At 31.1% G+C, this 25,576-nt stretch overlaps 1 protein-coding gene across 1 annotated transcript; it reads left to right on the forward strand.

Moving 5' to 3' along the window:
- Window positions 1-664: 664 nt before the first annotated feature.
- Window positions 665-25,576, forward strand: LOC111904372 (truncated transcription factor CAULIFLOWER A). Its single transcript, XM_023900141.3, has 8 exons — window positions 665-1,085; window positions 21,742-21,817; window positions 21,971-22,035; window positions 22,149-22,248; window positions 22,402-22,443; window positions 24,668-24,709; window positions 24,880-25,004; window positions 25,181-25,576. The coding sequence occupies exons 1-8, from the start codon at window positions 901-903 to the stop codon at window positions 25,305-25,307; spliced, it is 762 nt and encodes a 253-aa protein (XP_023755909.1). The 5' UTR covers window positions 665-900; the 3' UTR covers window positions 25,308-25,576.

Below are 25,576 nucleotides of genomic sequence, written 5' to 3' on the forward strand. Positions count from 1 at the left end.
AAAAGCTTTTTTAATATGAATACTTTATATAAATTTTTTTATAAATACGAATAATTTTTTTGAAATAACAATAATCTTTTAGCTAAAATGTCAAAAATGTGATAGCTTTCTTGAAAATTTCCATAACACTTAATAGAAAAAAACAAAAGAAATCTCAACTAAAATATTTCAAAATCAACTTCTTATTAACCCACTATATATATCCAATATATAAAGTCTAAACACATTGGATATAGAAACATTGAATATGTACAATACATCCTCAAAACAAGGCTTCCTTAAGGGAATGGAAAACACAAAAGGGAGAACATGAGCCAAACCTAATCATGGAAAGAGAAATATGCACAAAAGCAGCAACACAAACAAAATAAAGCAAGTAAAATGAACCCAAAATAACTATTCTCGAATTGAAGCTTATAGCTAATTGGATCAAAACTTCCTACTCTTATCGTATGACCGTTTTTGTAAGGGTAAAGACGTCTTTTTCTGGGACCTTCTTCTTACAGTACAATTATTGTTGTAAGGAACAAACAAATTGTTGATGTAGTTTGATGATATATACTGACCAAGATAGCTGGGACATAACTCTTTTGGCATCTAGGCACTCTTGTTTTAGATCTTCATTAAATTTATTTAGATATATAATAATAATAATTTCTTCCCCCTTTTTGCTGAAACATGGAAGCCAAGGGTGTTCAAAGTCCATTAGAGAAAAAAGGAAGGGTTCAGTGAAGCATAAAAGCAAACCCCCCCTACCACCCACTCTTTCTAGAAATAAAACAACAAAAACCTGATCACAGCTTTCCTTTTCTAGCCAAGAGTATCTTCAGTTTCTGGATTTGGTTGTTTGGTTTTCTGAAGATAGATTGATCAGAGAAATTAAGAAAGAGAAAAGAAATCATGGGTAGAGGAAAGGTACAACTGAGGAGGATAGAGAACAAGATTAACAGGCAAGTAACTTTCTCAAAGAGGAGAGGAGGGTTGTTGAAGAAAGCCCATGAGATCTCCGTTCTTTGTGATGCTGAAGTTGCCTTAATTGTCTTCTCCAACAAAGGAAAGCTCTTTGAGTTTTCTACCGACTCTTGGTACCCTTTTCCTTTCCTCTTTTATACATCTATATATTTTCTCTCTATACATATATATATATATATATTCTTATTTCAACTAGGGTTCTAAATCTGTAACAATTCTCAAGGCTTGTTTCCAAAAACAAAAACAAACCCAAAAAGCAACAAAAATATTATTTTTAATTAATCTAAACCCACTTTTGGGAACATAAAAATATTTAGACAAACCAATCAATTCGGATCTACCAAAAACTAATATTACTTTTAATATAATGTTTTGTATCAACTATATATGTGTGTGTTGTCTTCGATCCAACAGTGATCTCATGGAATATATGTGAAATCCTCAAACTTTCACCTGGTTTTCATTTTTTATTATTTTTTTGTGTGTGTGTATGTGTGTGTTTGGATACTCTAATATAGATATCATAAAGAAAAGGTAATTAACGTCTGATCTTCTTATTAATTAAGTAAATAATCATCTTTCAAAGCTGCTTAGTTTTTACATAATTTTGTCTCTTTACTTTCTTATCTTATATATAAAAAGTAACAACTACAATTAAATTTTTATATGTATAATTTACTAATCCTTAAAGAATTTACAAAGTGTCCGTACTAATTTATCTAGTATGAGTAGGTGTCTTTGATCTTAAGCGGAATCTTTAATTATGATATACATAAATTGAGTTAGAAACACAACCATTTGTACCATGTGTGTTGAATTTTTTAGCTCTAAATTTTAGGGGGATAATGTTCTCTATCTCCTCTCCTTCGATCGATCCATTTCCATCGGATTTTCTTAATAAAATCTGACCTTGGAATATTTCTTTTCTCGTTTCTTTTGTATTAAAAGTTGAGTTGGGGAATTCATGTCAATTTTTTTAAAAGAATATTTTTATTGTTTGGATCTACAGAAATAAAGAGAATCAATACTTGAAATTAAGTATATTTCTTGGAATACTTTTGGCCTTATATTTTTTACTTGCACTTTTAAAATCAACTTTACAGCCGACACCAAAGTATTTGGAGATTGAGGGTTTGATCAATGTTCATTCTAATCATTTGAACAAACATTAAAGTCTTTCTTAATTACCATGATTTAGGGTTTCTGTTCTACAACTTTAGGAGAAGCATTTTGGTAGTTTTTCTTTTTATTTCCGACCAATTTGATAATTTGATTGAGTTTTCAAAATGTTTGAGAGTCGGATGCCTCAGCGCACCATTCACATGTGTCAAAACTTCAACAAGTTTTAAGATCAAAACTAACTGAATTTGGTGATATGGGACATATATAAATATAAATATGACCTATGGTAGGTTTCTTTACACATTAACAAAATTGACAAATGAGATAAAGTACAAATGAGTATCGAACATCATTATATGTTCAAGTATCTTGAAGAATAAGTTAAAAATAACTTAATTATTCAAAGTCATATGGTTCTTATAATATAATCATTTGGCTCTTTTAGTTAGTTACATTAGGAGCATTAACCTGGGGAGAGTTTATTTTATCTCTTGTTCTTTCAGGTTCCATATATACAGTTCCGTTTTTCTCTTCTGTTTTCTACGCCATTGAAAAAGGCTAGTTTCCATTTTAATAAGCAAAAGTGAATCATTCATACAATTACCACTTTCTTGCTTTGCTAATATCACACGTCACCATATTACAATTTTTAAAGGTGACTCCTAACCAAGAAGAAGAAGAATGTCTTTGATCTCACCATTTCTGAGCTTCTTAAGGATGGAGTCACTGAAAGAATCTCAGAAGAAACTATATCAAGAAAGCAGTAGCTGTGTTAATGCTTCAATGGCTTATTAAAATGGACACAAAGCCATTTATAGGCATGCAAAACAGAAAAGATTCGATCATGACATTCTACGAACCACGTGACAATTAACCACTCATATTTGACATACTCTTTTTTTTTTACTCAATCTTTGATTTTAAACTTCTTTGACACCCAACAAAGAACTCTTCGCCTCTGCTACAATGAACTCCCAGCTTATAAAGTCATGTCTAATCTCTGTGTTTAATTAGTTCTTCCATATTTTTCATTGCAACTGTTGACGAGTTATCATAATATACTGAGAAAAAAGAATCCTATTCTGAATGAAAGAACGAAGCGTATTAATATTAAATATCACTAGCTATATTAGGGACTTGTTGAATAAGAAGAAGTAAATACGTCGGCTATCAGATATGTTCACTATACCTCGTGCTACATATAGGTTTAAAAAATAAAGGTTGTACATTACTGCAACTTCGAATGAAGCGGAAGTATTAGGAATATATGTCAAACATGCATTGGTGGGGTGTGGGGGGGGGGGGGGGGGGGGGGGGGGGGGGGGGGAAGGGGGGATGAGGGCTTTTAGACCCCACTATATTGCTGCAATATAACTATTTATTTTGATTTAAGTGCCATGATTAAACATGATAGTTTCTATCGCAGCTTTCATAGTCTCTAAAACACACACACACACACATATATATATATATATATATATATATATTAGAGAATATAATTTTAATTTTAGGTATTTAAAAAAAAATACATATATTTTACCGAATATACATATTTGTATAATTATTATACAAACATTCTTCAACTAACTTGGTGGAATAGAAATGCAATTATGAAATTCTACTAAGAATTGTACTAGTAACACGGTAATACAATAATTATAGATACCAAATGATCTTACCCATATATATATATATATATATATATATATATATATATATATATATATATATATATATATATATATATATATATATATATATATATATATATATATATATGAGTTTATTTCAAAAAAAATTAAATATGAAGGTTTAACAATTAGTAAATTTGATTTTATAAAAAATAAGAAAAATAATGAATTATTGAAATTTAAATGCTCATTTTTTTTTAAATTTAAGCAAATCATTTATATAAATAAACAAAATAAATAATTGAGTTTTAATTTAGAAATTGAAAATTAGAATGAAAGTTTTTTTAATGAAATTGATATTCATTTATTATTATATTTAAGTACTATGTTGAATTTAATAAAATAGAAAAAATAAAAATAAAACAATTAAATGAAAATTGAAAAAAAAAAAAAAAAAAAAAAAAAAACACAAAATGAACGAGAGTATGAGATATAGCAAAAAATTGATTTTTATTTATTAGTCTTATTTTTAATTGGACCAAATAGCATATAAAGCCTAGGCTCCCAATTTAATAGACATTATAATAATATGAAAATTGAACCTAATCCACACATTAATTAATTAAATTGCTACTCTCCAAACTCAAGAATTAAGAGAAAGTTGTTGTGCTACAAACAAAACTAGGTAAATTGAGGCGACAAAAAAACTTAGCACAAAGAATCAAGAAGAAGGTGATTCTTAACATCTTAATAGTATGTATTATTTTTTTTATTTTATATATCAATTACTACTTACAATATAAGCTTGTAAGGCTCTTTATGAAGCTCTTTTATGTTACATTAAGAGATTTGAGGGAGAGTCTATTATTAGTCTCGTAGTCTTTTAGCTTCTCTCTCTTTGGTTTTCTTCTTTTTTTATAATAGTATAATATCCCTAGTATCCATTGATTTTTCTATATATGCAAATGATCCATTCAGGTGTCTATATTATTATGTTCTTGCTTTGCTAAAATCATTCAAACCAAACACATTATGAAACTTGGAAGAGAAAGGAACTGGCTAAATATAGGAAAACCCATTGTATTTATATGAAATTATTGAAAAATACCTTATAGCAAAAGAAATATTTCATAATTTTTCACCGTTTAATAAATATTTTTAAGGGTTTTAGGTTTTATTCATTTGGTTAAATATATAATACCATGTTGCATTACATAAAGTTACTAAAAAGGACACTCTTTTTTTAACCTTTGAAGCCTATATATAATAATATATGTATACAAATCCTTCAGGAATTATTAATGTGGCAAAACAATTGGTGTCACTGAAGACGAGGCAAAGTATTGTCAATGTCATTCATCCTGGAATGGTGTAACCAAAAGTGAATCATAGGAAAAAAAAAACATAATTTTTTTTAAATGTGTTTAAATGAAATTATTTTTTTCACTAAAAAAGTTAACATAATAATTTCTTCAATAATTTAGCCCAGCAAATAAATCAAACGTACAAAAGCAGCAAACTTTCATTTATAAACGGTCAAAACTTATACAATGACTTGTTTTCATTAGTCAAATTTTCTCTTCGGTGTTGATTGTGATGGAACAACAAGTTTCTTTTAAAAGTAATAGATTTTGCATTGAGGATTGATCATATATATGTTTATAATTATGCTAAATGTTAGATAAGATGAATATTTCATTACCTTATAACAAGCACTTGAAAAGAACCATATTTTCTTCTGGGAACAATCATCTTCATCATTGGAATCTTTAATTAAGTTGCTAAGCATTGAAGTTTTACTTTTGTTTTATTGTTTTGAATTCTTTTTCATTCTTTACCGAAAAAATAGCTACCTGTATATGTTAAAATTGAGACATTGTCAGTTAATTAATAGTAGTAATTAAGTTATACAATTATTCTGTTATTTTGAAGTTATGATCCTTTTAACCAAAAAGATCAGTTTTTATACAAGAATTATGTTCCTGCATTTTCAAATAAGAATTTTACTTAAATAATTATAAAAAATAATCTGTCTTTTCAGACACTTAAGTGTACGTTTTCTATAACTAATTGATATTCGAATTGTTTGGGAATGCATGTCTTCTAGTTTAATTTAAAAAATAGTACTAATAAACTAATAAATAACTAAATATATATTAAAAGTATCCAATGCAAACAACTAATCCAAATATTTGATTATCTAACCATATAATCTAATCCAAATATATAATAATTACAATTAATCCAAACTTTAAAATAATAATTCGGCTTTTGTCATAACTAATCCAAATATTCAAATATCATGAACCATATAATTCAATCCAAATAGTATAGTCAGAAAATTCCGTTTTATCTTAATAAAAAATAACCTTAAAAAAACAAAAGCAAAAACAAAGTGCCACTGTCGTGCTTAATAGACTTTGTAAATGTAAATTATGGTTGTAACATTTGCTACAATCAAATGGGTCATGGTTTATGCTTCCTTTTTTAAAGAAAATGTATAAAGGATATGTGTGTTTAGTGTATGTATATGCGTTTCAATAAGGTTATAAAGCATGCAAAAAATTGTATGCTTATAACTATAACATAATTACTTTTATAACCAATATAGAAAATGAATTTTATATATATATATATATATATATATATATATATATATATATATATATATATATATATATATATATATATATATATATATGTTTGGATTTTATAACTAGAAGCAGGTTACATTTAAGTACATTACTCATTTTTTGTAGTGTGTACTAGAATATGTGTATAGCATCGATGTTAGTACTAATATTTATGTTGCTTGTAATCAAAACTTGGTTAATATTTAGTAATATTGTCTCAAAACTTTTAGAAAAGTTTCGACCTTTTAGAAAACTTGGTTAAACTTTATAAAAAAATTGAGTGATCAAGATGGAACAACATAAAAACATTTGAACAAATTGAAATTTGATTCCTCAAACCTTTTAGAAAAGTTTCGACCTTTATTTAACTAAGTCAACATAGCTCTTTATTCAAAAAGCTATGGTTGCCAAAAAAATCCTTCCAAGATAATTCCTCTTCTTTAAATGAAAGCTAAAAAGGATCTTGGGTTTTGCTTCGGGCCCGGATAGCTTCACTTTTAGATGCAACAATTAGGTCATAATCGACAACGATATCATTTGTTTCGTAAAAGGATACAAAATGTTGGTATGTGTGCCTAGAGGTTGTAACTCATCCTTTGACAACCTCATTCATAAGGTTACATTTTGCTCCCGAGTTCACTAAAGGAAAGAAAAGAAAAAAGAAACTAGAAAAAAGAAAAGAAATAGAATGATCTTCCTTTCATTTGTCTCCAATTCCTTCCAATTTAGAGGACGGTTTTTAAGGAAGATTAGCATAAATCTTTCTTTCCTTCTCTCATCTTCTTTTCGATAAATAAACTTAGGAGCAATGATTTTTTCTCAATCCTCTCACTTCTTTTTTCTCTCCTTAAATGAAATTCTAGAGCAATGTGTTAGTGATCTTCCATTTTCTGAATCGAACGCCTACATAAAAACTATTGCTAAAATTCTAGCCAACATGCCCATAAGAGTAATATCATCAGTATTAAGTGATGTCCAATCTACCTACATAAAAACTAGGCATCTAATTGGAAATATGCTCATTGTAAATGAAATTATCTCTAGAGCTAGAGTTATGAATATGAAGTTGATGTTACTAAAATATTATCTTTTAGTTGGATGATACGAGCTTAAAGATGATGATGATTGTTGGAGAGTGACTTTGATGCTCTTCAGGAATCATAATATTAATATGAGATTTTTTAATATGTGCCCTAAGGGCATATATAAGAAGCATTAAAAGAAGTATTAATTAAAAGAAATATTATCATAATTAAATGTAATAAACATTAATTATAAATAATAGTGTTTATAATTAATGTATAATCCATTTAATTATGGTAGTATTATACATAATTAATGTTTATCACATTTAATTATGGTAATTAATACTTCATTTAATGTTTCTTATATGTGCCCCTAGAACATATATTAGAAAATCCTTATTATTATTGCCTTTCGAAGATTAGATGGTTCTAATCACAAAGGAATTAGGGTTGGAGTTTAGACCAACATCATCGGTTTCAAAAGGTTTTCGATTATTTAAACATTCATATTCACTCCTTCAGTTGGAGCATAGGTTGGGAGAGAATACTCATTTTTGGTATGATGTGTGGTTGGTTAATCTCCCATATTTGTTATATATCCTAGGCTATATACCTTTGGTCGACAACTTAGATTGTAACGACCATAAAATTTCAACCAATTTAAACTTTTCAAAAACAACCCGATTTCATAAAATTATTACAAAAATGTTTTCAATACAATTATTTCAGAGTATTCCCATAATCACATCACAAAACATAATCATGAGGAGCGGTACGATCACGCCTTTGCCTTGTCACGGTCTCCTGAAGAACCTGAAAAACATTAAACCACAACTGTAAGCCCGAAAGATTAGTGAGATATCCCCAAAATACCAACCACATATACCATACACGCATAACATGCCATATCATAACAGAACACAGAACAACCATGCACTTCGGGTCTACTGTGTGACTGGTCCGCCGCACCGGCCTTCAGTCCACCTGGTCCACCCTCCGAGTCTAGCCATATACATCGAGTCTACAGTGTGATTGGTCCGCCCGCACCGGGCCTTCAATCCACCTGGTCCACTCTCTGAGTCTACAGTATGATTGGTCCGCCCGCACTGGGCCTTCAGTTGGCCTGGTCCACTCTCTGAGCCTCGGTACGTCTGGTCCGCCCTCTTGGGGCCTACAGCCTATCCTAACCGCTCGGTGGGCCTTCGGGATAACCGGTCTGCCTAGGGTATGTTGGCCTACAGCACAAAGCAGGTCCCACCTCAACCCAACCCCAGTCTAACAACCATGTGCACATAAACATTCAATCATATAACATATCACATCCAATCAAACTGATCTAACAGATCACATAGCATAGCATCATCCTAACCAGGATACCGACCTAACCGGTCACTAGCATAGCATCATCCTCCATACCAGGATTCCGACCCTAACCAGGTCTCTAACATATACCATCCTAACTACCAGGATGCAACATAGCAAAGCAATAACATAACAACGATACCCGGATCACAATCCGATAAAGGGACGGCCTTGGTGTCGTAGACCCTGTTGATATAGTGAGGATAACTCACCTCGCAACTGCCGACTGAACAGATAAACCCAAGCTGCTCCGACCACTGATACGATCTCCAACACTGGCCAACACCAAAACTCTGAACTCAAAACAAAAGCCAACAATTACCAAAATGCTCCTGCAAATCAACTGGTCAACCCTTGGTCAAAGTCAAAGTCAAAGTCAACCCCTGACTGACTCTACTCGCCAAGTCAACCCGATGACTCGCCGAGTCCCCATGCACAGAACTTCCCCAATCTGCGACTCAACTCGCCGAGTCACCCCGAGACTCGCCGAGTCCAACAACTCCGAGTCCTTTCACACTCGACTCACCGAGTCATCCCTTGACTCACCGATTCACAGCTCAACCAAAAGAAAGGTTAGGACCTCACGACCAGACTCGCCGAGTCCAAGAACAGACTCGCCGAGTCCAAGGCTATCTTCAACCAACTCGTCGAGTTGTTCTTCCAACTCGCTGAGTTCTTGACCATATTCATCCAACTCGCCGAGTTGTTCTTCCAACTCGCCGAGTTCCAGCCTATCTTCAAGCAACTCGCCGAGTACACCCGTGTGACTCGCCGAGTACCTCTAGATCTGAATCCATACAGAGGCTTTCCAAGCCATGCAGTTGATCCAAAACGTAGATCTACCCTTCTACAAACCATCCATCATGTAAAGTGGCAAACTTTACATGAATCCAAAGAGATCTAGGCATTAACACTCTATGGCTAGGGTTTGGGACAAGATGGCTTCACCAAACACTCAAGAACAGGGACTTTAATGCACTTTAGACCTTCTCCATTCCAGATCTGAGGTAGCAACCTCAGATCTAACCTTCAAACTCGAAATACCACAAACCAATCTTTCCACACACTTCAAAATGACGATTCTAGATGAATAACAGCCCAAGAAACGAAGTAATACCTCAAAAGGAAGCCCCAACAGAAGAGAAATCTGAATCTTAGCAAAGCCCCTTGCTCCAAGCCTCCGAACTCTCCAAGATCTCCTCCAAAATCTCTTTTCCAAGGTTCAAATGCACTTAATCCACTCACAAAGGCGTCTAAGGGTTTTCTGGACTTCAAGGGAGGGTGAAAAGGCTGGGGAGAGGGTATAATGTCCTTTAAATAGGGCTCATCCTCCGAAATTAGGGTTTTCTCCACTCAGCACCAACTCGCCGAGTCCAGTCGACGACTCGCCGAGTTGGCCACTTAACACGCGACCAGAGTCGCGACCCTACTCGTCGAGTCCACTCATGGACTCGCCGAGTTGCCCTTTCCCATTTACACTTTTAGCCCTTCAACTCTACTCTTGATATTCCGGGATGTTACATAGATGGTTGTGTTAGTGAGAGAAATTGTGGCTTATGTCATTCTAATATTGCTTTTATGTGGATTTAGATTTGTAGTATGAGCACATCTTAGCTCTTTGGCTCTGCAATTGAAGAATAGGGATATCATTTCCAACAATTATGAGTATGGATGTTAGACCTTTGAGACTTTGGTTTCTTCACACACTTATTAAGATCGATGGTGTATGCGGTCCTATTAGCCCTTTAAGGTTACAAGATAAGATGGAGTAAGCTTTTTAATGCATGGCGAAAATCCTCATATGAAGGTTTTGATGAGGATGTTGCATATTTATATTAAAATATCTATTAAGGTCATGGTGTTATCATCCTCTTTATGTCTTATTTGTAGCTCAGATGAGCAAACTAAAGATCACAAGTTTCTCTAATGTATTGGAGCTAGCAGGGGGACAGATGGGTGTTGAGGGTGTTGAGCCCTTAATTCATCTTTTTTAATTGGACTATAAATCTTCAACTAGCTAAATCTTACTATACCTAAAGACCAATGTCCAATTTAAGTCTTCCTTATTCTATACTTAATCTCTTTTAAGCTCCTTATTCAAAAAATTTGGATCGACCCCTGGGTACATATACGACTTGGCATGTAATTTTTACATGGTGGGATATTGGCCACTTTTGGCCGGCTGTGGATTTAACATCCATCGTTTCCATGGCCAAATGTTTTGAAACATTAGGAATTCCAAACTTGTTTTGACACAGTGATTTATACAACTTTGTTGGTGTTATGGAATTGTTGGAACCCCAATACAATTGTCTTGAATATGGATACTTTCCCCTTGATACTATAGATGATGAGGTGCAAGTTATAAGCCAATTGGTGTTGTAATCCATATCCTAATGTTGTTACGACTTGTACTCTTACTGTCTCACTAACTTGTCGTTTATAGGAGAGATAGATGACTACTTTACTTTATCCTCTTAATGATAGTGAATGACCTTTTAATGAAAATACATTAATAATCCATATCTTCAAACCAATCTCCGCATTCTTTCACAAGTAGCAAATTCTTGCTACACCTATGACATTTGGAACCATTTTTCTTCATGAACTACTACTCCTAGCCTAATAGTACGATTTACTTGAATACACACTATCTATGCTTTAGACATCATATATACATTAGGCATACTTCCATTCCCAAGAAAAATATGTTATGATAATGAATATCCATGAATGAAAGAAAAGAAGGTTGCATATCCATGAAAGAAAGAAGGTTGAGGAGGCATACATGATACATGTTCTTCCTTTTTCTACTCTTTATTTCCTTTTTCCAGTATCAACTATCGATATCTTCACGATCTCCCTTTGTTCTTTCTGTTTAAGTGTTTTTTCCTCGAGATAATATCTTTATGATGATATAATAAGAATATATATATATATATATATATAGGTTCAGGTTCATTTGAGACCATTCTAATTTTGTGAGACCGTGAGACCAAATCTAAAAATAATTTTAAAATGCAAAATAAATGGAAAAATCCAAAAAATCTTTTTTTAAATGTTATTTTCGGAACTTGAATTAACTAAAAAAATAAAAAATATATATATAAAAAAAATAAAAATAAATAAAAAAAATCCGTTTTTTTTTTTGAAAAATACGTGAAATATTCTAAATAAAATATTTCACTGACATATTCTAAAAAATAATTTTAAAATGCAAAATAAATGGAAAAATCTAAAAATTCTTTTTTTAAATATTATTTTCGGAACTTGAATTAACTAAAAAAAATTAAAAAAAATTAAAAAAAAATTAAAAAAAATTCTATTTTTTTTTTTGAAAAATACGTGAAATATTCTAAATAGAATATTACACTGTACATATTCTAAAAATAATTTTAAAATGCAAAATAAATGGAAAAATCAAAAAATTCTTTTTTTAAATATTATTTTCGGAACATGAATTAACTAAAAAAAAATAAACAAATGCGTCTCACGGTCTCACAAAATATAAGTGGTCTCAAATGAACCTAACCTCTATATATATATATATATATATATATATATATATATATATATATATATATATATATATATATATATATATATATATATAATATTTTGGTGACCTGTTCTTGCATTACCTTTTATCAGTGTAAATGATCATCTTCACTTTGAACCAAGTCCCATTGGTATACCTTTTGCCTTCGATACAAAAGCCTCCTAGTTAACACCGTTTCATAGCCTTCATTTTTAATATTTTTTTGTTGCTCTAAATATCCAAACTATTGTCATCATGGAAAACTTTACCACAACCTATTTTCATAAGCTAAAAACCTTTATCTGGTCTATCTCGTTAAGTACCACTTCAATCATGTTCCATTTTATTTTATTTTTTATTTTATTCATATGCATACGTTAATTGATTAAAACGTGAAGGTCAAGTTTACCTTGTCCATCATGGAATGTACACTAATTTATGTCTCAGAGGTTGTTGTAAACCTAAAGGTGTATTATTGGCTAGTAAGCCATTATTTTGGGAGTACCAACTAGTTTGTCGATGAAACATAATGGCATGGATAAAATTCTTGAAGCGTTCTAATAAATGCTCATAGGACAATAATGCAAATAAACGTACATAAATAATAATTCTATAATTACAAAGAGAAAGTAAACAAACATGTTGCAGAAATTATATATATATATATATATATATATATATATATATATATATATATATATATATATATATATATATATATATATATATATATATATATATATATATATATATATATACACACTGCCTTGCATTCCCAATTATTGTGATGAGCTCAAAATCGTTTTGATTTCCTTTGGTATTGATAAGAAGAGATTGAACTCAGGTTGTTGTTAGTATACTTGATGTTGTAGGGTATTTAAACGAACTCGTAATGACTTGGTTTTTAAGAAAAATAAATGTTTCTTTTCACAGCAGCAGATGATATTTAAATTCTTGCATTCAATTGGGTAAAGAATAGATCGAAGTTTAATTTGATCTCACAGGTTAATTGGTGTATTTCTTTTTTATATATTTGTATTCTGTAACTCTTTTTGTGCTAGCGTATTGTTACTTTCTAATGCATTTATCGTTCAATATATATAATGCAAATAACGTACATAATAATAATTCTATAATTACAAAGAGAAAGTCAAAAAATATGTTAGGGATATTTATGTCCTGTTATTTACATATCGATCTTTATTATCTACATACCAATCTATCTAATTAGATTTCAAATAGAAAAAATTAATATAATCTATATTACAAGGCATAAAATGATTGTATTATCGATGAAAATGAAATGACATGTAATCAATTATATTCATAGGTATAAGATAAAATTATTAGGTAATAATTATAGTTATTTTAGGAAAAAATAAAATATAATTATTAGAAGGTATAGATAGATGGACTTTTATTTATATAGGTTATTATAGTATCTAATCATTTGATTAAAACTCTACAAACCTTATTTTTTTATCATTACTCATATAATTTAGTTTTTTTTCTTATAATTAGTTATTTTTTATTCATATTTATTCTCAACCAATAAAAATTAATATGATTTAAATAAAAAACAAAAGATCTTTTTAAAATAACCTAAGATCTATAAATATTGAATAAAATAACTGAATTTATATGCTATTGATTTTTTTGTTTTATATCGTAAAAGTAACTTTATTCATCTAAATTTTCGTTTTATGTTGTTAAAATAACTTTATTATCATCTAAATTTTCTTTCAAGCCATATTTTTTACAAAATAAATAAAACAAAAATAATATATTTATAAAGAGTATATATCCATAATTAATTGTTCTCAATCTTCCTTTCTCTTAATTTTAAGTAAACCTTTTTTACTTTAGTCACTTTATCAGGAAACATTAAAAGTGGTGATATCGATCGGGTGATGGTAGTGATTTTATCGCAGGTGACTACCGTCATCGTTGGTTAGAAAAGGTTTGTGGGTTTCTTTCTGACCTCCGATGAAGAGGTTTTGTGATGATACTGACGATTTTCGATAATGAGATGCAACACTTTTGTGTATTCTGACGATTTTGTGGTGGAACTAATAAATTAAAAAGAATTAATAATATACATTAAAAATAAACAAATAATCTAATAATCCAACAAAATACTACCTCCGTCCCAAATTGATAGTCACTTTTGAGTTTTAAAGTCTTTTTTCTTCAACTTTGACCTTAAATACTTTTGTTTTTTATAGATAATATTTGATGCAAAATATATGAATGGATTGTATTTTAAATGTTTTTTCATTGTTATAAGTTTTATCAAATAATATATAACACAAATAAAAATATTTAAGGTCAAAATTAAAAAAAAAAGACTTAAAAAGTCAAAAGTGGACTATCAATTAGGAACGGAGGGAGTAGTATTTATTATATAAAGAAAATAATAAATTAAAAGTAATAATCAAATAGTGTGTAGATTTCAAAAACCTCTATGCCTAAAACTAGATTGGTGTTTCAGGTAAGACTAGAATGGTGTGTAGAAAAAAACTATCGTAGAAATTATATATATATATATATATATATATATATATATATATATATATATATATATATATATATATATATATATATATTGTAACACTCATAAAATTCGAGCCAAATTAAAACATTTTAATTCATTTAAAAACCATTAAGTTCATACACTTGTTTTCAAAATAGTTTAAACATTATCTCCCAAAACCATATCATAAAATCATAAACATGAGGAGCGGTACGATCACGCCTTCGCCTTGCCACGGTCTCCTGAAGTATCTGAAACAATACACTGAAACTGTAAGCCCGAAAGTTTAGTGAGTTACCCCCAAAATACCAACCACAATACCACACATATCATATCATATCATATCATAAACGAAACATCCATGCATATCGAGTCTACAGTGTGACTGGTCCGCTTGCACCAGGCCTTCAGCCCACCTGGTCCACTCTTTGAGTCTACAGTATGACTAGTCCGCCCGCACCGGGCCTTCAGTCTGTCTGGTCCACTCTCCAAGCCTCGGCACGTCTGGTCCGCCCTCTTGGTGCCTTCAGCCTATCTGGACCGCTCGTCGGGCCTTCGATCTAACCGGTCCGCCCTGGGTATGTTGGCCTACAGCACAAAGCAGGATCCGCCTCAACCCAACCCCAGTCCAACAACCATGTGCACATAAACATATAATCATATAACATCTCACAACTAATCAAACCAATCCAGCAAATCACATAACATAACAACATCCTAACCAGGATACCGACCTAACCGGTCACTAGCATAGCATCATCCTATCTACCAGGATACTGACCTTAACCAGGTCTCTAACATAGCATCATCCTATATACCAGGATACCGACCTTAACCAGGTCTCTAACATATACCATCCTAACTACCAGGATATAGACATAGCAAAGCAATGACATAACAACAACTACCCGAATTTTCATCCGATAAAAGGCCGACCTTGGTGCCTTAGACCCTGTTGATAGAGGGAGGATAACTCACCTGCAACAGCCGACTGAAGAAATAAGATCACGCTGCTCCGACCACCGACACGAAATCCACCACTGAACACTACCAAATAACCAAATCCAATAAATACCAATAATTCCCAGAATATCATTGGAAGTCAAAGTGGTCAACTCTTGGTCAAAGTCAAGGTCCTCAGTCAAATTCAACTTTCCTGGTTGACCCTACTCGTCGAGTCAACCCGTTGACTCGTCGACTCCCTATACTCAGAAACTCCCAATCACGACTTAACTCGCCGAGTCACCCCAAGACTCGCCGAGTCCAACAATCCTCGAGTCTCATCCTGCTCAACACACCGAGTTGTCCCTCAACTCACCGAGACACGGCTTAACCAGAAAAGGCTAAGGTTCCACGACCACACTCGTCGAGTCCAAGAACAGACTCGCCGAGTCCAAGACAATCTTCAACAGACTCACCGAGTTGTTCTTCAACTCGCCGAGTCCACACGTGACATCTTCATTAAGACGATCACAGGCCATTCCATTGCTTCCAATACATAGATCTGGACTCCTAGGGCCAGATTCACACGTAAAGTTTCCAACTTTACGTGCATGCAAGGCTCAACAAGCTCCAACCAAGCTACAAGAAGGTTTTGGGACAAAGACACTCTCAAACAAGCCCAAAGACTGATGTTTTCTGCCCTTATGACTCCAATACAACCTAGATCTGAAGTTGCAACTTCAGATCTAACCTCTAAACCCGAAATGGATCCAAACCACACTAAAGAATCCCCAAAACAACCACCCTGGATGACAATAAGGAAAAAGGCTTAAGGCAGTGGCTTCTTACCCCAAAGATGAGTCTAAACTGATGTAGACTTCAGATCCAGAAGCCCTCTTGATGCTATCCTTAATTTCCTCCAACTTCTCTTCACAAATTTTTCCTTCCAAGCTTCAATATTCTCAACAATGGAGCCTCTCACGATTTAGGGTTTCTCTGGAACACTCAGGGAAGATATAGGCTGAAATGAAGGCAGATCATTCTTTAAATAGGGTGCAAACCCTGAAAATTAGGGTTTCTTATTCCAGCACCAACTCGCCGCGTCTAGCCTCCGACTCGCTGATTCGGGTCACTTATTCACGCGATCCACTCACAACTCGACTCGCCGAGTTACCTTTCCAACTCGCCGAGTCCAAACCTCCATTTACACTTTACACCCCCGATCTCTCGCTTTGGAACTTGGGATGTTATATATATATATATATATATATATATATATATATATATATATATATATATATATATATATATATATATATATATATATATATAAACACATACACACACATTGAACAACTCGAAAAGACAAGAGTCTATACACGTCGAACACCCAACTCTGACAACCCAAAATAAAACCCCTGATTCCCCAAGTAAAATAGCTCTTGGCATGCAAGCAAGACCTGTCGTACCAGTTCATGCTTGAAAACTTAGACATTTGTTTAATCATGATAAACAAATTCGGTTATATTTCATCTTGTACCTTCATTAGGATATTTGTGTCTTTCTAAACTTGATTGTGTTCCAAGATTTCCATAAAAACCAAATCGTGAAGTACACATATATACGAGTAAACTTGAATTTATTTTTCTTGAGTAAGCCACACGAATATGCCTTAGAAATTATTAAAAGGATGACTAAGCCACGACCGTACCTTTCTAGGAATATGTTCATTCCTTGACAACTCTAGCAAAAGAGATGATTATAAAAGTATGGTTCACATATTCCGCCACCATTTTGCAAAACAAGCATCAATGTAAATGTCGGGCGGAGGCAGTATGGGGGCTAGTGAGTGTTGTGTCGCCCTTAACTCAAGTGCTATTAGTGTATTTTTCTTTAAAACTCATCGTCACCATTTTCTTTTCTTTAAATTTAACTACAATAAAGGTAGTGGTACAAGTAACAATACACTATTTACAATCACTTCTTTTTTACTTATAATATATGTTTTTTATGATTTACTATATATTATTAAATTAAAAAGTTTGTATTTACCATAAAAACACGAAAAGTAGGTGAATGCTTTAAAATGATATAAAATTTTCTAAAATCCGGTACAAGAAATTAATTACCACTATATATATATATATATATATATATATATATATATATATATATATATATATATATATATATATATATATATATATATATATATATATATATATATATATATATATAGGAAAGAGTTATATGGAAAATGAATCATTAGGGCAACACATATTTGAACCAATAAAAACATAACAACTCATCACTTCCACAATAACTTCCGCAATACATTACTTGTGAAGAAAGAAATAGACACGTGTCATTTGATTATTGGTTCTGATAGATGTTGCCCTAGTTATTTGTTTTCCATAGAACTCATTCATATATATATATATATATATATATATATATATATATATATATATATATATATATATATATATATATATATATATATATATATATATATATATATATATATATATATATATATATCGTGATGTAAGTCTAAGCCCCTTTTATTAAAAAATTCGGACTATGTCCCTAGATAAATGAATTACTATACCACGGCGAGATAGATTTGTAGCTACATGTATATGGTTGAAACCTGCTCTTCGAGAGAAACAACATACTTTTAAAGGAATTCAATTAGTCCAAACAAGCTATAAATGTAAGGAATCAAAGTTCACCTCTACCATGGTTTTATTTAAAGATTTGAATGTAACATACATGTTCATCACTAATCCAACTCCTATAATCCGGGTTGGATGACAAAATAACATCACCACAATAGTCGTAAAAGTTTAATCATTTCTTGTGATTCCTATCCAGAATGCACCGTTCTCTTCCACTCCCAAACAAAATCTCCATAATTATTACTTAATCACTATATTAGCAAGTAGACAATTTTGGGTAGCTTCGATAACATAGTGCTAGGATTAAGGAGTTTAATAAACTACTGATAAACACAAACACACACACACCAAATAAACATACAAAGAAGATAAAAAAACACTATAATTTAATATGGTTCACTCTTATGTCTACAAACGAACCAGGGAGAAGTTTTATTAATAATAGTTGTCACACATTTTTTGTGTTAGGGTTACATTCATAGAAGGCAGCTCTGTTTAAAGGTGTTTGTTTAGATGGATTGGTTCGATCTGATCCAATCAAGTAAATCCAAATTAATTTTAGTGATCCAAGTAGTTCAAACTAAATTCAAATCCGATCTCATCTAATTCAATTACAATTTGGTTGGATCGATTTTTATAATTTATTTTTCAAAAAGCGAAACATTTAAATAGACATATAATTATGATATAACCCAATATTACATATAATTATGATAGGGAGGAAACCAATGGAGAGAGTTGGATGGGGTATGGGATTTCCTAGAGAGCCCTAAAATGGGCGAACTTACTTGTGCACCTTTTTGAGTTTTAGGTCGTGTTCCGATCTGAGGACGTGAAGTCGTGAAGTATTGTTTATCAGTGGCTAGAGATGTTGGTGAGTATCATCTCATCACTACATCCAACCACTAAGCACTTGGTATACACACCACTAAATACCACCCCACTTTATATTTTTTTTATTTAAAATTAAATAGAAAGATACAATAAAAACATAGATATTATTTTCAAACTAGTTTTTCATTTATTAAAAAAGAATACATTAATTTTTTTAAAAAACCGAGAATTAAAAACAAAAAAGACTGAACATCATAAAAGTTACAAACATTAAAAAAAAAAAAAAAAAAAAAAAAAAAACCTACTCCTTCTTCATATATCTCGCTCAGACGGATTCTTTCATTGTGAGAAAAATCCTCAAATCTTTTCCCTCGTAGTTGACGGCTTTAATTTTCAATATCTTCAAATCGTTTTTTGTTTGAAACAATGTTTGCATGTCTATTATTTTTTCTTCCACCCAAGTCATCATCACCGCCTTTCTCTCTTGTACTTGGACATATCGATCGAATTTTTCTGCAAAATGATCGTGAACGCTAGAACTCGAATTGGAAGCTGCTTTTCTTGCTCTATTTCTTCCTATCGGTCAATGACGAGGTTGTTCGTCTTCAAGATCTATCCGCTCATCATTAATATCGATGTGTATTCGGCCCTCTGATTATTTAAACTTCCATCAACATTTCTTGTACGCTTCGAACCGAAAGAAGTCCCATCTTTCCCTTCTGTCATTTCTTTCCATTTTGGAGTATCCTTCAATGTTAGTCAAAGTTTAAGACTTGGAAAAACTTTATGGGTTGTCTTTGGTTTTTCATATTGTTTAGATTGTTGTAGATTCCACCGAATTTGCTATATTTTAGTCTCACATTGCACTGCTTTGAACTAAATTGGTCAGAATTTCGGCATTCACTTCCCATTAAACAATAGAACACGGATCGAACATTTTGCAAAAATAAGTTGATGTTTGAGCATTCTCGTTTATGGGGTCTTGGGAAGCCGAAACTCATGCCTGTGTTAATCTCTATTTCCCTTCTTTTGTCCAATTCACCTTTACGTTTTGATTGGTTGAAGTGGTAACCGTGGGTTTTTTTTCTTTTTTTTTGGTCGGGGTGGTGGTGAAGGTTGTATCACGGGTTAATCATCGTAGCCACCACAACCAACCACGATCACAGCCAACAACGGACTCCCGAAATGGTGTTCGTGTTCGTGTTCATGTTCGTGGTTCATGTCAACCTGAACAATGGAGCCTTCCGTGGAGAGTACTTTGGAGGGTCTTAGTTTAAAATGTATATTTATATATCTTACAAACATTTAGAAGAATTTTATGAACAATTTTTAAGAGTTTTATAAACAAACAATTAATAAAGGGTAATCGTGGCATTATTATTATTTACATTCCAAATCATATGACATTATTACAAACATTGTTAACAGAATCCCGAGTAGTCACGATTAATCGCTAGGGGTAGGCAGCCGACTAGGTGACACTTAGACATTTATCACCATTTAAACAACTAGCTAGTGAAGCTTTATAAGCTTATAAAATTTTTAATGTATTGAAGATGTTCTAGATCAATATAAAACTTTTTAAGGAATAATATGTTTTCTTTTAATCATTTATATTTATTCTGTTATGATATTAGTTATATTAATATGTTTTTTTTTATGATATTAGCCATATTTATTTATTTTTTAGAAATTATTGTAATAAAATTTAGACTCTTAACTAGGTGATCACTAATCCCGAGTAGTCTTTAGTCGCCGGTACGACAAAGTTCTCTAGCGGCTTTTGTCATCATGATTACAAACCAAACATAAATATATAATAGTTTGGATTAAATTTCTTTGAAATTTTTTTGTCAACCAAACACATTATATAATTTAATTTATTCATATTCCAACACCCTTGCATCCATTTTCTTTAAAAGTTTTATAAACATTCTAATAACCAAACATCTACATGTTTGGTAGAAGGTTCATTGTTTAAGCTTAACTATAAAGAGGGTTTCAAAAAATCGTTTATTGAAATATTTGCATCCAAATATTTTTGGGTTACGTCTTATGGGCTAGGTATTTTTTTTTTTCTTTATGATTTGTATCATCTTCAATTTATTTCATATATATTTTCCTTCTTTTATCTTGAATAATTCCTTCCTAATTATCTGTAAAATGTTTGAATCCATCTATTTTTTTTATTTCAAATCTATCCGGTCTATTAGAATATTCAGCTGAGTTTTACATGTTTATCTCCTACCGTGGTATTAGTACTGTTCAGCTCTCATGAAATACAATTCTATAACACCTTATGTTAAACCTTTGGATTCTGGTTTAAAATCACTTGGAGGAAAAGACAATATCCAATAGGCAATGATATTATCTACTGAACATCTAAATTTAAAAATAATAAAAAAAAAATGGTGTTTAAATTGAAATTTTATGTTTTTATTTAATGCTTTTGTTTTGACTTGCCACAGCATGGAAAGCATCTTGGAGCGATATGAGCGGTACTCTTACACTGAGAGACAGCTAGTTGCAGCCGACGCTGCACCGGTAAAGAATCATTCATTCATCGTACCTGACAATATTTTCACTCATGACAGATGCTTTTTGATCTAGTTATTTAAACAGGATAATTTTAATTTTACAATTTGTTTCTGATCTTTCAATGATGACATGATTGACTCTGTATGCATATATACGCAGAGAAGCTGGACCCTGGAGTACAACAAACTTAAATCTAGGGCTGAACTCTTACAAAGAAATCACAGGTGCATTTTTTGTATTTATTCTTTCTTCTTCTTTCAAAAATGGAACTAATCTATTTCTTCTTCTTTTTTTTTTTTTTAAAAAAAAACTTTTGGTTGTTTGTTTGATTGTTTAGGCACTATATGGGTGAAGATATAGAGTCATTGAGCTTGAAAGAAATCCAAAATTTGGAGCAACAGCTTGATACTGGTCTCAAGAACATTCGCACAAGAAAAGTATGCATGCGTATATATACTAAATATTTTATTTGTTAAGTACCTTTTATATATATATATATATATATATATATATATATATATATATATATATATATATATATATATATATATAGTTTTAGATCATGAGTCACTGAAATTTTTATCTTGCAGAATCAACTCCTGCATGAATCAATCTCCGAGCTTCAGAAAAAGGTGGTGGATTTATTTCCTTCCCTTTTTACATTTTTTTCAGGTTATATCTGTTTTTATTATCTTGTTTTACTAGTTGTGAGATTACATGGGTTAATTTTAGGAGTAAGCATATTAACCGAAAAAACCAACCATAACCAAATTATCCAATATAACCAAACCATTTTAACCGAACCATTACTAAAAGATATGGTGCGGTTTCTAATTTTGATTAACCGAATACATATGGTTAGGTTATGATTTTCATCCAAAACCGAACCACTATTAACCGAACCGAACCAATAATATTAATAAATATTTTTAATATAATATAATAGTAAATACTCCTTCGTCACATATTTATTATCCACTTTTGAATTTTGACGTATTTATTTCTCAACTTTGATCTTAAATATTTTTGTTTTTGATATATAATACTTGAGGCAGAATATATGAATGGATTGTGTTTAAATGTCTTTTCATTGTTATAAGTTTCATCAAGTAATTTATAACACAGACAAAATTATTTAAGGTCAAAGTTAAATAATAAATACCTCAAAGTCAAAAATAGACAATAAATACAGGAAGGAGGGAATATAACGTATGTAATATATTGAGAATTGGAATTTTAAAGGGAAATTACTTTGAATTAGATATGATAATTAATCTTCTATCAATATAGTTATATATACACAATCATTCATTTTTTTATAACAATGAATTTATGTTTTTCAATTTTTATAGAAAAATATATTTATTTTTATGTCATTGTGGACCATTATAGTTAATCGATATTAACCGTTAACCATAACTATTAACCGACTAAAACCGTTATCCAAGTCCAATATTATCCGTTACCCAATGGTTATTGAAATATGTTAACCAATTGTAATGGTTATGGTTCGGTTTTGACCAATAACTGAACCAACCCGCTTCATACACACCATTAGTTAATTTTTAAAAAAAAGTTAAATATAAATGTCAAAATATTTAAAAACTTTGAATTTATAAGAAAATAAGAAAAAAAAATTGAAATATTATAACGAAAATGTTTTTTTATCTTTTAAATTTAAACAAATAATTTAAATAAATAAAAGAAATTAATGAGTTTTAATTTTGGAAATTTTGAAATTAAAAGATAAATTCATTAATGAAATTAAATCCATTTATTAGTACATTTATTACAATTATTACATTAAAATATTATGTGGAATTTAATAAAATAGAAAAACTCATAAAATGACATGTAGAAAAAAAATTAATTCAAAATAACCATAAAATGACATTTGACAAATTGAATGAGAGTGTACCAATTGACTAAAAAACCTTCATTTATTAGAGAACTAGGTGTGAGACCCGTATGTTATACGGGTTTAGATTTAAAATTTAAATTTTAAAATTTGAATTTAAAATGAAACATATTAAATACTATATGAATACTAATATTGTAATTTATTGGTTATTTTCAATTATGACAATTATTAATTGAGGTTTAAATATAATATGTTAAATAAGAAAAGATAAACATATAAGAAAATGACAAATGGAAAAAACATTTAATCAAAAATACCAAAAAGTGACATGTGTCCAAATTAATAAAAAAGTGACATGTGGTAAAATTATTTTCATTTATTAGGGAGAATATCTATTCAGAAAAACTAATTCACCATATCACAATGTCTCGATAAAATGTTTTGGATCTTTTTATGTCTTTAAACTTCATAAAAAAATTGTTTGTTTCTTTAAAGTCTTGAATTAAAAGATTGGCATGTATGGTGTTGGTGGAGGTGGAGGTGGCGGTTATGGCGAAGGAGGTGGCAAGGTGGTGGGGACTGAGGCAGTTGTAATGACGGCGGAGGTTGCAGAGGAGGCGGAGGTGGCGGTGGAAAAAAAATCATGTTAGGGTTACAACTTATTAAAAAAGTGATTTTAAAAATCAGAAACTATTTATTGTCTTTTGTAAAAGAAAATGACAAATTATTTTATGTTTTTTTATCTTTTGAAAAACATACAGTTTTTTTCTCAAATATTTTTTTTTGCTAGACAACAAACACTAATGGTTTAACAATTAGAAGGTAATTATCAAATTTCAAAGATTAATTTAACCATGCATAATAGTTTTCACGAAACGATATTAAAACACTGATCTATCCTTGCAGTCTAGTAAAGTTAAATATCCATTTTCATTATATGTTTTTTAGCAACTTCTTCCATTTTCTCATGCATGATATTAATATTGATTCACCAGGGAAAGGCCATACAAGAGCAGAACACTACGTTGACCAAGAAAGTAAGTTTCTCTTGCTCTTCTTCTAATTCAAATTCAAGATAAAATAAAAGAAAACAAGAAAGAAAGAAAGAAAGAAGTTGATAGGTTTACACTCTTGCAAATTTCTTGAGTTTTCATAATATTGTCAAATTGGGCAAGTGTGTGATATCTAGTGTGTATTCTATGAATAGATCAAAGAGAAGGAGAAAGAAAAGACAGTAACACAAAATGCTCATGATCAATGGGATCACCATAACTATATGGAAACCGATCCATCCTTCCTTATGCCACCACCACCTCCCTCTCTCCACATGGGGTAATCATCTTTCTATTTAATTGCGATTTTTATTTTTGATTTTTTATACGCTTTATGTGATACATATGTATTGATGCTCTTCCGATTATGAGAAGGCCAAGTGTAGCGTACATTATTCTTATGAACATTATGCCAAAATCAGGGATCATTATACTTTGTTTTTATATGTGATGTAGAGGAAATTACAACCAAGGTGGTGGTGGTGGTGGTGGTGAAGGAGAAGCAGCTGAAGGAAGGACAAACGAGCTTGACCTCAGTCTGCAGCCAATATATTCTTGCCACATGAGGTGCTTTCCTTCGTGAATGATCTGGTGTACGTATCCCATCAGTGCTTTATAATTATAAATAATGCTTATGTTAATTTGAATATTAACGAAGAAACAACATTATCCAACAATCAACAATCAAGTGTTGTGTAATTTCATGTGAAACTACGTTTGCTAAAGAACTATATATAGTATTATGTAATGTATGTATAAAACGAGAACAGAAACACGCCTCGTTATTTGTGTGTTGTGTGACGACTTATGTCTATGTCTTGGTACTAGATCTAAAGAATAATTTATTGATCA

The sequence above is a fragment of the Lactuca sativa genome, chromosome 8 (assembly GCF_002870075.4).
Source record: "Lactuca sativa cultivar Salinas chromosome 8, Lsat_Salinas_v11, whole genome shotgun sequence".
NCBI lineage: Eukaryota > Viridiplantae > Streptophyta > Magnoliopsida > Asterales > Asteraceae > Lactuca > Lactuca sativa.